Source organism: Condylura cristata, unplaced genomic scaffold (genome assembly GCF_000260355.1).
Source record: "Condylura cristata isolate star-nosed mole 26May11 unplaced genomic scaffold, ConCri1.0 scaffold00020, whole genome shotgun sequence".
Classification (NCBI taxonomy): domain Eukaryota; kingdom Metazoa; phylum Chordata; class Mammalia; order Eulipotyphla; family Talpidae; genus Condylura; species Condylura cristata.
The window spans coordinates 23099803-23114778 of NW_004567121.1; the positions used below are offsets into that span (position 1 = coordinate 23099803).

Genomic DNA, 14976 nt, shown 5'->3' on the forward strand with positions numbered 1-14976 from the left:
AACTGCTCAACTTTACAGACTGCTGTTGATTTGAATTATAAGTCTTATTTGACAGTGACAACCTCTGCTCAAAATATTGAGGTCCTCAAATAATCTAACTTATACAAGACACCAACCTATGTACTTTCACATAGAAATCACTACCTTAAGTCAATACAAAGCAGCCTAGCAATGAGTACATTAACCAAAGAGGTTGAAAAGTATCTCAGCTTTACCTAAAATGCAAAGGAAATTCTACAGCAAGAACTTAGAGGTCACCTGTCAAGACATTAAGGTAATTAAAGTGAAATACTTGCCTCATCCATGGAAAAGGGTTTTAAGTGAAATTTTCCCCCTTTCAAAATAGATTAGTTCACTGCCAAGGAGATAAATAGGAGCCACAGGGGTGGAAGAAAAACAGAGAGAGAAAAGGGTTTCACAAAAGGCCTGGGAGGAAAATGGCTGTGTTGTCCAGAGAGTAAGCGACGGGGAATGGAGAGCGTTTCCTTTCAGAGTTCTTTTCTCAGAGTAAAGTGCATCCTAATCTTCTCAAAATGTCTACGTCATCTTCCTGTTCAAGTTAAGAACATCCTTCCTGGAAATATAATTAGGAAGGATTAGCTGCTACATAAAGAGGCTTCGAACAAATTAAGGAAGAATGATGTCTCACTTTAGATTCTGTCCATCAAATCTCCAAATACCAGAACTTGGCAAAACACCAGCTTCAGGCAAACAAAGGCATGCAGCTCTTCGGAAGCAGTGAAGGCCATGCCTGCGTCAAACACGAATCTTTCCAAATAAATTTTGTATCTGAGGCAGACAGTCCAGCTAACTTTTATATATTTGGTGATAGTTTTATATTGGTAACTAAAAGCTTTCATAAGACAATATTTCAAGTGACTTCAGAAAATAAGAAAACTTTTTCTCAAGAAGGTTTACTAAATTCCTAAGAGTATCACTCCTCTAACCTTTGTATTTATCTTTAAAAAAAAACAACTTCAAAATATTTCCCTAAAAACACTGAGAATTGTTTTTTCATTCTTTTGGTAAAAGGAGTCAGACAATAGCACTTGAAAGATGATAAAGGGTCATGGAGTAAGCAATCAGATCCTCCTGCACGATTCCTGTGACTCTGGGCACGACATCCACCCTTTCAGTAATGAAACATTATGGTCTGTGTCGGCTGAAAAAATTGGAAGACAAAAACTGTACCTAATACTTTCTTGTTCTATTTTCCATTAGGGTCAAGTAAATTTCAGAAGGAAGTACTCAGGATTAAATCTATTCTGAGACATGGCTATGGATAAATATCTCTTCTATGTTTTGGTGAGACTAACTCCATAAATCACATATTCAGGAACCAAATGAACTCTGAGTAAAAACAGGTGAAGTTTGCCTGAAAGTTCCTGTTTGCTCTCTGCTTCAAGGCTCAAATCAATCAGTATTTAACTAAATACTTATGAGTATTAGGGAGTTCAAGTTCATGTGCTACATATGTGTTTAATTATTTCTGTTCATTTTATTAACATTAATAATTAACTTTATTAATTTACCAAGAAAGTGACTGCCTGTGCTCTGCTGCCACCTTTTTACCATTAATATGCCTTTCATTAATCAGAGGCATCCCAGAAATTGCAAGAAACAAGACAGCTTGCACTGCAAGTTCAAGATGGTACAACCATAATATGGAATGGAATCTGATGAATGAAAACTAATGGGAGCGATACACAGGAAGGGCTCCCACCTTCACCTACAGGTGTCACACAAGTGTGGGGGCCAGGGCTGACCTACTGTCCTGGCAGTGTCAGTGAGATGACAGAGCCAACTTTGGCCTACTCTGATCAGTGACTCCTTGCATTGGTCTCTTCTAGTTACTCTGGAGAAACTGAGGCAGCCTAGAAGCTGGAGTAGTATCTGCATCCCTGTTTCACCAAACTTTTGGATGAGAACAGTCCCAACAACACCTATGACTTTCATCAAGGAAGCACTGTGCTGGGTGGTGCAAGGCACATCAATGAGCAAGGACACGCTGATGGGGAGGGGTGGGGGATGAGGTGCTGAGACACCGCTCAGGGAGGAAAGGAGGCTCAGGGGAAGCTGCTCGGAGGAAACGGAGAGCAGGCGGACAGCAGGGACCCAATGAGGAAGAGGAGTCAGTGCGTGCGGGCAGGCTGCAGACACAGGAAGTGTCAGGAAGGAGCTGGCAAGGTCCAGGGGCTGCCTGTGAGGAGGTGACAGGTTGCCACCTGTGCCTGGTGACAATCAGAGGAGACAGTGTTCAGTGGATGGTGACCAGGGAGTCTGAGCCCCCGGAGCAGAGCTGATGCTTATCCCCAGATACCGAGAGGCAGTGAAGGCGCCTGTGCAGGGCAGGGAAAGATGAGACATTTCGTAAAGGTCCCCTCGTTGGAGACAGGGCCTTGAACTTGGTTCTCTCGTATCTCAAGTCCTAAATACTTGTGGGAGGGGGACGGTCAGAGGCTCCTCACCCCACTCACAGGATGTCAGCCAACTCCAACAAGAGGCAAAGGGACATTCTCCAATCTGCTATGGAATTCCACCTGTGATGCTCGTTCCTCTTGCTACTCGGCACACTCACGTAAACCTCCAGTCTAAAAATAGCACTCCTGAACAGCCAAAGACATTTTTTCCTGGATTAGTGATCTGGGGTTTCTCCAAGGTATTTAAGTTGCATTCTGTTCACTTCCAAGTTCTTTCCTCTGGGAGCATAAAACAATTTCTGCTAAATCATCTCTAACACCTTTGAGGAACAGATAAATTTGTAAGAAATACATGTGACCTCAAAAACCTCAGCTGAAGAAAAGAAAAAGAATATATTTACTAACAAAGTGTTTTAACTTAGCTTTTTACTTGTACAAATTCTGCATAATCTGAGGTGCACTGTCACCTCCCCTCACAAAGGCCTCACATCTTAAAGGTTCTCGATTCTTCTCCCATGCAACTCTGGGGAGAAAACCATACAAATTTAATCTTGAAATTTAGCCTAACTCTGCTCAAACATACATTTCTCAAGCCAAGGAAAACAAGCGAGGAGGTGCCGCAGAGGCGCCTTGGAGGGCCTCAGGGACAGCATGTAACATGCCAGACACATCCAAATGGGAAGAGCAAGCCCTCCTTGAATCCGCACAGCACCCCAAGGCAGGCTCCAGAAATCACTGTCATGTTGGCGGCAGCCACGCAGGCCAGGCCTGAAGCTGGTGGGTCCCGAGGCAGCCAAGCTCTGCTCCCCGCCGCCGCCTCTGGGTGGAACGTGTGTTCCACGGTCAGTTTGCAGCGAGTCCTACAGCTCATTAGCTCAGCCATCAGGGCTCAAATGATGTCAACAGAGATAATCAGAAGGGAAAACACCAGCAGACTGCAGAGCCAGTCTAACTGTTGGGGGACATTCCTACCCCCTCCCACTCCTGTCCACGTTGCCCACCCCTTCCTTACAACCCAGGACAGTGGCTCCATAGGGCACCCTGTCTCGTCAGTGGGGTGCTGTAGGTCCAAGGTCCCTATTTTTGAGTGGGGGGACCTCTCAAGCCCTCCTTCCGGGAGGCTCCCGGTACAGGGGAGCCAGGGAACCTCCTTGAGCCTGAATATCCCTCATCTCTTAATGTCTTGGTTTCCCCTCTTCTACTCACCACAATTGTCCAAGTGTGCTGACCCCAGGATTTCACAGGACGGGGGGACACTTGAGGAACAGGACCAAAGACAGACGCTCCCCAGGGCCAGGCAGCGCTGAGGGTGGAAACCAACGACGGGGAATCGCAACAGGTGTCGAATGAGGACACCGGCAGGTGATGCCAAAGCTCTGGGGAGCTGAACTGCGCTGATTTTTGCTCCTTTGTGGAGTAGTCTGGGGTCACAGCTACGTGCGCGAACACAGCTCTGAATGGAAGAGGAGAGACAGGCATGGGGGCGTGCTGCAGCCAGGCAGTGGCAATTCCTCAGGGATCTCACTGACCAACACTCCTGGGAGGCCATTATGAGAACTTAAGAGTTAATACAGACTTTCTAAGGAATCCAGGACTGCAAACTGCAGTGAAAGTTCCAAGAATCAGAAAAACGGCTGCCAAAATTTATAGGCAAGATGAGGCATCATGTGATCTCTCCCCAAGCTTGTGGGCGATGCTTGTTGGGGTCAGGATTGACCCAAATAATGTGATTCGTTCATCTATTTCCTAAGCCTCCATCCACGATTTCCTTCTTCTATCTTGTTTTCTATGCTTTGGGAATTGTTTTTATTCAGATGTGTATATTTAACTTGATTTTAACCAATCTTTATGAACTTTTATTCCTCTAGTCTTCATTTACATCACATTTCAAATAAATCATATATTCTATGTGGTCATTTTTAAAGATATCCATGAACTCTGATGTTTCTCCCTGCAAATTGTGCGGCTGAACTCCACTCCCTTTGACTCAGTTCTAATGAATAAAACAAGCAGAAATGAAGATGTGTCATGTTCTTTTTTTCTATAACTATGTATTTATGCATACAGAACTGGGGTACAGGCCAGAGGTGCAGGGGCGGTGAGAGGATTCACCAGAGACAGAGTGGGGAACAGAACAGGCTGACTCATGACTGCTGAGGGGAGCAGCAGGCAGGTCAGGAGAGATCTGCCGCCCCATGTGGATCAGCTCCCTGGCTGGGGATCCAACAGCATTAAAGTAGCTGTGGCTAGCTTCACAGTGCTGTGCTTTAACCCGTTGTGCCACCAGGGAGGGCCAATATGTTTCATTTTCTAGACAAAATACTAAAAAGACATTGAGGTATTCCCCCTGCTCTCTCCTCTTTTGGTAACAAAAAATTTTGTTATTCTAGGTATCATTAGGCCTACAAGCAATTTAAGGAGGTTTAATCAAGCCTTCCTTTAGTATATAAAAACAAAAGAAAACCCTGAAATGCTCTAGATTACTCAATCTTTAGAAAAAGTAAGTGAAGAGCTGTCAAATTTTGGGGATCCCTGGTAGCGCAGGGATTCAAGCCTCAGCACCATCAAGTCAGCCACTGTGACATGAATTCAATCCTCAGCCAGGGAGCTGATCCACCTGCTGCTCCCCTCAGCAGTGTATTTCAGTGTATCTGCCTGTTCAGGTCCCTACTCTGCCTCTAGTGAATCCTCTCACCCCCACACCTCTGGCCTATATCCCAGTTCTTGTATGCATACTCCTCATTGTCCCATCCTCTCAAGCTGGAGCCCAGGGGCCACTTCAAAATCTCCTGAAAGACAGACCAGAGTCTTGCAGATTTGACTACTCCCTGCAATGCCCAGATAGCAGGGCAACCTACAAAAGTATATTAAGCAAATACCAGCTCCTGTTCTCACCCTCAGCCAGCAGCAGGCACGCCCACATAAACACTCATATCAATGCTTCCCCCAAAAGCCTCCTTGTTCAGTAGTGAAGTCCCTGAAGCATATTACCCGATGACTTATTTTCCCATAGCTCAGTCAGGGCTGAAACCTTAGCCTCCTTTTTGCTCACAACATTCTGGTCTCTCTTTCATAGCTGCTATCCCAAAAAAAAAAAAAAAAGAGAGAGAGAGAGAAAAAGGTTGCTCCTGTAGCGACATGACATATGGTTCTTAATAGCCATCTGTATATACACATCATAAAGAGTCCAACTCGAGTAGTGGATGGTGATATTAAGATGAATAAGGTCCCTTGTAAATTACTTCACAGTTTATATAAGTAATAAAGCTCAAAAAAAAAATAACCATGATGCACAGTAATCTGACTCTTGAGAGCAAGACACAGTTCAACACAGAATTAGTCTTTGTTGTTTTTTTTATGATGCAGAACAATGCTGGAATCAAGAGATGTCTAGCTGTGATATAATCAAAGGTTTATGTCCTTCAAGGACACACTGCACATTTGTTTCTGGCACAAAAAAAAGCACGCTATCCTTCAGAGGAGGGGTCGGCAGAGTGTAGCTTGTGGGCCAAAGCTAGCCACAGCCTGTCTGTCTATGACCCACAGCTAGGAATGAGTTTCCCGCTTCATTTTTGTTGTTGTTTGAGTTGACAAGGGCTTATAACACTGCATATGATTTAGGGGTACAGAGTCACAACTTGTAGGCGATTTTCACATTTTTAAATGGCTGAGGAAATAATGATCACTGATTTTGACATATGACACATTGACAGTTAAAGAAAATTAAAATTTTAGTGTCTATAAATAAGGCTTTATTAGAGCAATTACACTCATTAATTTATACATCATCTATGGCTGCTTTTGTGCTACAACAGCAGAACTGATTCATTGCACCCAAAATCGGATCTCTCAAAAGCTGAAATGATTTGCAACTTCCTTACATAAAAGTCTGCCTCCCTCTACTTTGAGGCATGAAGGGTGGATCCAGACTGCCTTGATTTAAAACCCAACACTGTCATTACAAACCCTTTGACCCATAGTTACTTAACCACTGCATGCCTCATTTTTTTTATCTGCAAAATTGGGTTAATGCCTCATAACCAACCTGCTGGGGTGACTGTGCACAGTGAATAGTGAACACACTAAAACAGAATCCAGCACCCAGTACGCCATTACTAAGATTTAGTTGTAACTACCATCCCTTCTTGTCAATGGTCAATCAATGTGTTTTCCAACTGAAATTCCAGAACAGTGGTTAGATTTCAGACTATCCCCTAAATCAATTTAGGATGGCAGAACTAAAATAAGAGACAAGAAGAAATGGAGAAAAACAGAAGACTGCAGCAGGAATTCGGAAGTTATAGGGACCCGGTTAGCAGGGAGAGTCGGTGGCCTGTTGAAAGCGGAAGTATACATTAGGGTAATTTCACTTACACTAGTAGATTAAATAGCATCTGAGAGATGGCTAGGTACCAATCACCATGTGGAAGCCATCTCTGCGGGGACACAGGGAGAAACAAGGAATCCCAAACAAGTAACTTACAATTGAAGTATTGGGTCAAGACCATTTTTAAGTTGACAATTTCCTGTATTTTACATTCCTAGACAAATGACAAGTGATAGTTGCAGTAAATTCTGTATCTTGTTATCCATGTAGAGTAGCTAATTAAACGGGAAACCACTTGGGTAAGGACCCCATGTGCTCAGAGGAGGACGGGATCTCATCCTCGTCCAGGAAACCACTTATTTCCAAAGGCTAAGGAAAAACATATTCCCATAAATACAGTTAAAAACTAAGTCACCAAAAATGGACCAGCAGGGCAACTCAGAGATATGCACCATCTTAATGGGAACTATGCTTGACCTGTTTTGAGTCTGAAAAATTCTCTTTCCAAAGACTATTTCATTTAAATTAGCTTCTGCAAGCTGAATTCCTACCTTCTCCATGCATTCTTAAAAATCACACTACTCATGGGGCCCTCCCTGGTGGTGCAGCAGGTTAAAGCACAGCACGAAGAAGCTGAAACCACTTCAGCACGAGTTTGATCCCTGCCCCAGAGACGACCCACATGGTGCGGCAGACCTCTCCTGACCCGCCCGGTGCACCCCTCAGCCGTGTACTTAGTCTGCCTGTTCTGCTCCCCACTCTGTCTCCAGTGAATCCTCTCATGGCCCCTGGTACCTCTGGCCTGTACCCCAGTTCTGTATGCATAAATAAATCAATCTTTAAAAAACAAATTTTTTAAAATCACACTACTCACAACTCCACCACCATCCACTATCTTTATGACTCTCCCAACCTTCATCACTGTAATCCTCATCCTTCCAGTTTATGCTTACAGTGACTCTTCCCTGCAGAGCTAACCACACATGTCCAATATTTTTAAAAGACTTAACATATGAAATCTTAAGGGAAAGAGAAAACACTGATATCTATGTGACTTCAAAAAAGTATGCAAGAAAAGAGATTTTAAGCAATGCATGAAAGAGAAACACATAGACGGCCCCTGGACGGGAAGCGCGGGACACTCACTGCGCATGCGTCTTCTGGGAGAGTCCTCCTGCAGGCTTGGGCTTGAGCGTCAAGGTCATCTGGGCCACGGGACTGACTCTCGGTAGCGTGTCTGCCTTCTTGGGGGACGTGTGCTTTGGGGCTTGCTCAGGGGAGACCCAGGAAGCAGCCCCTGGACTCTGCCCTCCAAGCACTGCTGATGGTGTGTCCTGCGCAGCTGTGGTCTCGCAGGCTTTGCCCTTGGTCCCTGGTTTACACACGCAGAGCTGAGGCCGGAGACACAACCCTCCGTTCTGGCAGGGAGGGACACAGCTCGCTGCAGAGACAACAGAAGACACAACTTTGCAGAAGAGCCTCGCAGAACTCACTGATGCTTCCCATGGTTTAACCGCGCACCAAGACCTTCCCCATAATATAAAACCTTGTTTCAAGGCCTAACGCTGGTGATGAAGGTCATCACCAGGAGACAGTCGCCAGCAAGTATTCCTTCGTGATTTCCTATGTGCCAGGCCTTCGTCTACCACGTGATGCATTTAAATCCAGCAACCGCTTCAAGCAGTATTTTATTTTGCCCACTTTGTGGATGAAGAAACACACACAGGGGTTATGTAATTTGCAAAGATGGTACAATGATTGACCACTTTACTAACTCTGAGAAATGCATCAGAAACAAAGGGAAATCTTTAAAGTACGTTCTAACTTTTTTAAAAATTGTATTCTCAGGCTTAAAAATTAAATTGTAGGTATGAAAACAAGACTTAGCCAAACAAGACAGCTCACACCCAAGCTCAAACCCCAAAAAGGCTCTCCTCCAGACTTCACACACAGAAGCTATCAGACCTTGGAAAGACTTCCAGAAATTTGGTCCAACCCACTTTTTTTCAAAGGAGAGAAAGCCAGGGCTGGAAGAGACACCCAACAGCACCTGTGGTTTGTCAGAAAGCCAGCATGTTGTACACTCTCTAATATTACAGTGAAAAGCAGTCAGAGGAACCATCTCTCCATCTCTTATGTGCTGGGACCACAGCCCTGAATACAGACTTGTGGCCACGCAGAGTTGAAAGTCAGAGGGCCAAGGGTCACGGGTAAGTAAGTGGATTTATCTCAGGCAAGGTCCCCTGGAGGTTTAGGGGCCACCAATCTAGGTTTCATTAGGTTAACATTAAGCCAGGGACATAATTCCTTCAGTCCCCTCCTTTATTTGTCCAAAATGCCAGGAATTAACTCCCTAAGCAACCCCCTCCTTTTCAAACACAACAATTATTGGACAAGTTTCGCCTTCAGAAACTAGAAAGCTGGATGAGAGACAACTGTTTCAGAGCCAGGACAATGGCCCCTGCGGACCGTGACTCCACAGGAGGGAATCCCAGGGGTGAACCAGGGACACCTGACTTCTGCAGGAGGCACTTGGCAGAGCCGGCACAGGAGGAGCCGGGGCAGCAGCTCGATGGTCTCGGAGCTGAGACGGGAGGCTGGAGAGAAGGACCTGCACACACCGCAGAAGGAGCTGCGGGGGCCCGTCCAGCAAGACCACAAGAGCCGGTCCTGACCCAGGACCAGGCTCAGGACGCACAGCAGAGGCCCCAGAATTAACCTTTTATAAGAGGGTAATGGGACTTCAACGTCAAAATCAGGTATTTTTGTTTTCACCAAAGATAATCACAGCTAAGAAAATAGACACAAAATGCCAAAATAATAGCAACTCCAACACAGCAGTATTTTAAGAACAGAAAAGCCATATAACTCCAAAAATGTGAGGGCTTTCACATGAAAAAAATCTAGCAACAGAATTCCTTGTTGAAAAATTAAAAGTCAATTTATGTCAATGGATACAGAAAATGTTGCAATAAAATGAATCATTACCTCATGATAAAAACTGTGAGTCAACTAGACATACAGATGATCAACAGTACCTAGAGCAAATCCTGCTACCAACAGCACAACCGAAATATGACAGAAAACTGCAGCATAGATCATGTCACTGGGTGTGTTCCCTTACAAAAAAAAAAAAAAAAAAGAATAGTGGGTAGCAAACATGGTAAGTGGGCCTGTATTAACTGTGGGTGATAGATGCGTAGGTGTTTGCTGTTGCATTCTTTTTGTACTTTCTGGTGTATCTTTCACCGGGCAATTGAGAATCGAATATAGTTAACACCTGTTCCTTAATCACAAGGGGGTAGGGTGAGGACAGGGCAGAGATCTGTCAAATGTGGCAGAAATTGGCACTGAGACAATGATGAACTCAGAGCACAAGTATAAGGCTTGCAAAAACTGACATCAAGACCTGCACGAGCCGGATGCCACAAAACGCTCGTCCGTCCTGGCCGCCTCACGTCGGGGTGTCTGAAAACACCCTTTCATCAAATGAAACAGGGCGATTCTCCATGTTTGCATCCAACAGCAAATGTTCTCAGGTTTCTTCCACATCTGACTCCTACTCTAGCTTTACAAGCTGACCCCAGTGGTCTTTAAAAGGTCAGTGGTTGCCTTTTTAGGAAATACCCCATGGCCTGAAGCTCAGCCTGTATTGCTTTTAATTCTAAAAAAGCTACTCTTGGTTATATTTAAACCTCGTCCCAGCCCGCACAGGACAAGCAGCGGGACTCCGCGCCTGGCCTTTTTCGCCAAACAAGTTGCGGCATGTCTGCAGGCTGCGTCCCAGGAGAAATGCGAGTGTGACTATGTCTTCTGTGATCAGAGACAGCAGGTGAGAAATTGCTTTGCTGTGTGGGTCTTCACAGAAATGCCCAGCTGCCCTTTGAAGTTATTCAATAACATGAAGTGATATCAGATCACAAGAAACAGAACATGAGGTCACCCGCTTCAGTCTACTCCACTCTGTCTGCTGCTGTACCTAGCGCAAATAAAACTGTACTTTCCAAGCGCATGTCCCTGGCTCAGCTTCCTCCACAATCCCTAAGAACCAAAAAAAAAAAAAAAAATTTACTGGGTATAATAACCCAATGGTTTTTCCATCCAGTCTTGTGGGATAATTAATAATTCCACACAACCGAATATTTGAGACAGCTGAATTATGCACCAGCACATTTAATAACTCATATGGGTTTGAGGTTTATGAAACTCCACGTGAAACTCTTCGGCAGGGTTGTGCTTTCCTGGTCCCCTCCCTGCCAAGTCAGACTGCCCAGTGGCACAGGTTCTCTCCACGCTTTCCTAGCCCTGTGCCATTCCTATCTCCTCTGACGTGACAGTGTCACCTAGCAGTCACAGCTGGAGCACAGTACAAATTACCGGGAAGTCAGAGGCAGTGTGCAGAACACCTTAACTTTATTCAGAAGTTTAAAGCTTTCTGTGCCTTCAACTGCTCAGTTCCAGGAGCTGTGTTCCTGGAAGGCTGAGGGTCTCCAAGCCGTTGCTTGTGACCCTAAGTCACCGGAACCCTTCCCTCTTTCGCTCCCATACTCATTCTCTCTCCCCTCAGTCCTGCAGTCCTATTTCTAGGATTTGTTTTGGTTTAATTTTTTTCAGTTCCCTTGTTCTTTCTCGCTATATTCCCCATGAGTAAAATCATACGGTATTTGTCTTTTTCCTTCTAACTTACTTAACTGAGCATAATTCCCTTCAGTACCATCTCTGTTGTTCCAAATGCCAAGAGTTCATCTTTTTTGTAGCTTAGTATTCCAATCAATATGTGTACCACATCTTAATCCAGTGCTGTCAGTGAGCATTCAGATTCTTCCTTATTGTGAACATGACATAGTGCTACAGTGAACACGGGAGTGCGCATTAGTGATTTTGTCTTCTTCAGGTAGAGACCTAGGAGTGGAACTGTTGATCATATAGGTTTATCATACTTGGAGGAAAATCTACACTATGTAAACGCTATACTGAATAAACTATGGACCAGTCTGCACTCCCAGCCCCACTTCACACCCTCCCCAACATTTGCACTTTCTGAGTTTATTTTTTTTTTTTAATGGACCATTCTGCATGCCATAAGGTAGTTTTCACTGACACTTCCCTGAGGATAAGTGATGAGCATTTTTGTCATTAGCCTGCTGGCCATCCGAAACCGTGTACTTCTAAATAATAAATCAAATCTGTACTTGTTTTAAACCCATCATCCCATCTCTCTTTATTGTTCAAACATGGAGTTTCTCTCCTTTCTATGCTAGTGCCTTGCCAAGACTGGTGGACAAAAGGTGGAAGAGACCATCTTTTGTCTACCAGAAGACAAAATTTGGTGGGGGAGAGAGAATCATCATCTAGGTCTGCTTTGGAATAATAAAATCTAGGAGTGAGAATGTGGACCCACTGACAAATATTTATGAATTATTATACTCAAAGTAACTAACAGGAAACCAAGAATCTTCAAAAGGGTTGGTACCATTGAGGCAACGTGAACCCCTGCCCGTCCAGGCTCACGACTGACAAAGGCAGTCGGTGGGATGACATCTAACTCAGCTCGAGAGCCTGAATCCTCCAACCGCTGGCCCACTGTGCCTGTGAGACAGTTACCAAGTCTGACCGGCACCTCAGTCCTCCACTCGGCACGACACCGACCCCACTTTCCTGCACCATGAGCACCGCGCAGTCACAGCTCTGGGCCAGGAGCTGCAGACAGAGGCCCCAGCTCTGCCCATGGAACTCACAGCCCGGCCCGAACAACAGTGATGACATTCACTGCAGGGAGAGCAGGACTGCAGGCCCTGGGCCACCCCTGTGGGGTTCAGGGTCCCAGGAAAGCTTCCCTGCGTTCATGAACTTAAGACCAGATCTGAAAGCTAAGACAAATAACGGAAGGTCTGGGCAGAGGGTGGGGCCAGATGTGAGTGGCGACACCTGCCTCAAAGTCATGGCGGCAACATGCAAACAGCCTATCTTGACCTCAGAGTTACTTTTCCTAAGAGATCAGGCTCAAGTTCAGGAGCGGTGGGGTTGGGGGGAGAAGGACACACAACCCATTTTTTAGGAATAAGCCCTAAAACACTCACGTTCATTTGTGCTTTATCACGCCTAATCTAGGTTCACTGCACTATTACAACCAAGATAATAGTAAACAACAGGAACATCTTACCCATAAAATAGCAACTAGATAAAAATCATGGAAGGTAACAGCCAGTAAAGCAATACTTAAAAAGACATTTGGAATGGCATGGAATAAAACTGATGATGTAATGCCAAGTTCATGATCTAAAACCCTCCCGCCCGCTAGAGCTCACTGCAAGCAGCCTGGCAGCTACAATGGTCATTGAATCGGGTCTTGGCAGAGTCCCCGGTGACCTCCTGCGGCCAGCCCAAGGGGCCTGCTCTGCTCTGGACCAAAAGCAGTGCTGCCCGGGGTCACTGCAAGGTCACTCAAGGCAGCCCCTCCTTCCTCGCCACTTTCTCCCTTGGCTGGGAAGTCACCGCTTCCCCCTCACCCCCACCCCCTGCTCAGGCTCCAGATGCCTGGCTGGTCCTTCTCTCCCTGGCCTCGAAATGCTGACACTCTGGGGGCTCGCTTGCCCTTGGGCCCGGCTGCTGGTGAGCTCCTTCAGTGCTGGGGCTGCCACTGCGTCCAGAGACCAGACTCGGGCCTTGCCCTCCTCTCTGAGCTCCTGGCTTCCAATTCCAGCCGCCTCATCACAGCTCCTCCTGGAAGTCCAACTGGCCTCTCACACGCAGCAGGTCCCCCTCCCTCCCCTCCCCCCAACACCACCCGCTCCTCCTCCTCAGCTTCCTCTGCGTGGAAGGCCCCACCGCTCCCCCACTGCCCAACAAGGGCGTGGGTGACAGGGCCGCTGCACAGAGAACCAGGAACTGGGTGGTCTGCACAACAGAAAGTCGCTCTCTGAAGCTTCTGGGGCCAGAGTCTGAAATCAAGGTGTTGGTCAGTTGGTTCCTTCTAGAGCTGGGAGCGAGCATCTGCCCTGCTCCTGAACCCAGCTCCTGGCAGCCCCGGGCATCCTTGGCTGGTCAAGGTGCTTCCCCCATCTCCACATCTTCCTTCTCTGTGTCTGTGTCCAAATATCCCTTTTGCAAAGGCACCACGCACACCGGCCCAGCACCTCTTAGGGACTCATCCCCAAAGGGGGTCACGTTCCAAGGCCCTGGGGTCAGCACTTCCACACATGAAGGGGCGGAGCCAGCCACCCGGCCATCGTCCTGCCTGCCGTTCTCACGCCGCACGTCCAACCCACATCCCCGTCCCGCTGGTTCCACCCTTCGACGCACCCTGAGTCTGACCGTCTCTGCCACCTCCCTCGGTCCTCTGCCAGCCACCCTGTCCAGGCAGCCCGTTCTCACCGGGGCTGCCAGAGGGACCCCGTCAGTGCTGCGGCCAGAAGACAGCACTTCTCTGTCCACTCCTGCGAAGGCGCCCACCTCGCTCCGTGAAACACGGAGCCCTGTTCCCACGGCCTCAGGCCTCAAGCGCCCTCCAGGCCGCTCCTCACCCCCCCAGCGCCACTCCAGCCACACGGGCTGTCCTGCTGGCCCTGGTCACCAGGCCTGCCCCCTCCGGGCCCTGCAGCTGCTCCACCTGGACCCTTCCTGCCCTGTCGGTCACCGACGGCCCTGCCCTCCCCATCACTCAGCAGCTGACCGCTGCCCCAGAACGGCAGCTCTGGAAGTCCACTCTCTTGCTCTGCCTCGTTTTCTTCAAAGCGCTTTTCCTACCCAACATTATGCATGTATTTACCGTGTTTCTCCCACTGAAATATTAGATTCACAGTGGAAGAGACGATTTGGGTTGTTGCTTTTTTTCTTGAGCCTACAATAATGCCTGACTCTTGAAATACAATCAATAAATAATTGTTGAATGAATGAGCACATGAATGAAGACTCAGAAAAATACAGTTAAATGCTAACATTATTTACCTACAAGTGGTGAAATTATACAATTTATTGCTTTTGTTTTTATCCTATTATATGATCTAGGTTTTGTTGAAGTCAGTGATTATAGTATAGCAAAAAACAGTATTTTATTGGTAATAAATATCATTAATTTAAACACACTTAAATTTAAGAGCTGTGATTTCTACAATAATATACATTCAACTGTATGATACCAGAACACACATATCTTTGCTCTGAAAGGCAATCTTAACATCCTATGATTGGTTAATATGTCCAGAATTAGTATAAACACAATCCATTTGC

General features: G+C 46.3%; 1 protein-coding gene across 1 annotated transcript in view; it reads right to left on the bottom strand.

Moving 5' to 3' along the window:
* LTBP1 (latent transforming growth factor beta binding protein 1) overlaps positions 1-7971 on the bottom strand; it is a 278103-nt gene extending 270132 nt beyond the window's left edge. Inside the window, exon 1 of the mRNA XM_012727629.1 lies at positions 7894-7971. Coding sequence (XP_012583083.1) covers positions 7894-7952 — 59 coding nt within the window. The 5' untranslated portion in view covers positions 7953-7971. The remainder of the gene's footprint in view (positions 1-7893) is intronic.
* Positions 7972-14976: the final 7005 nt, after the last annotated feature.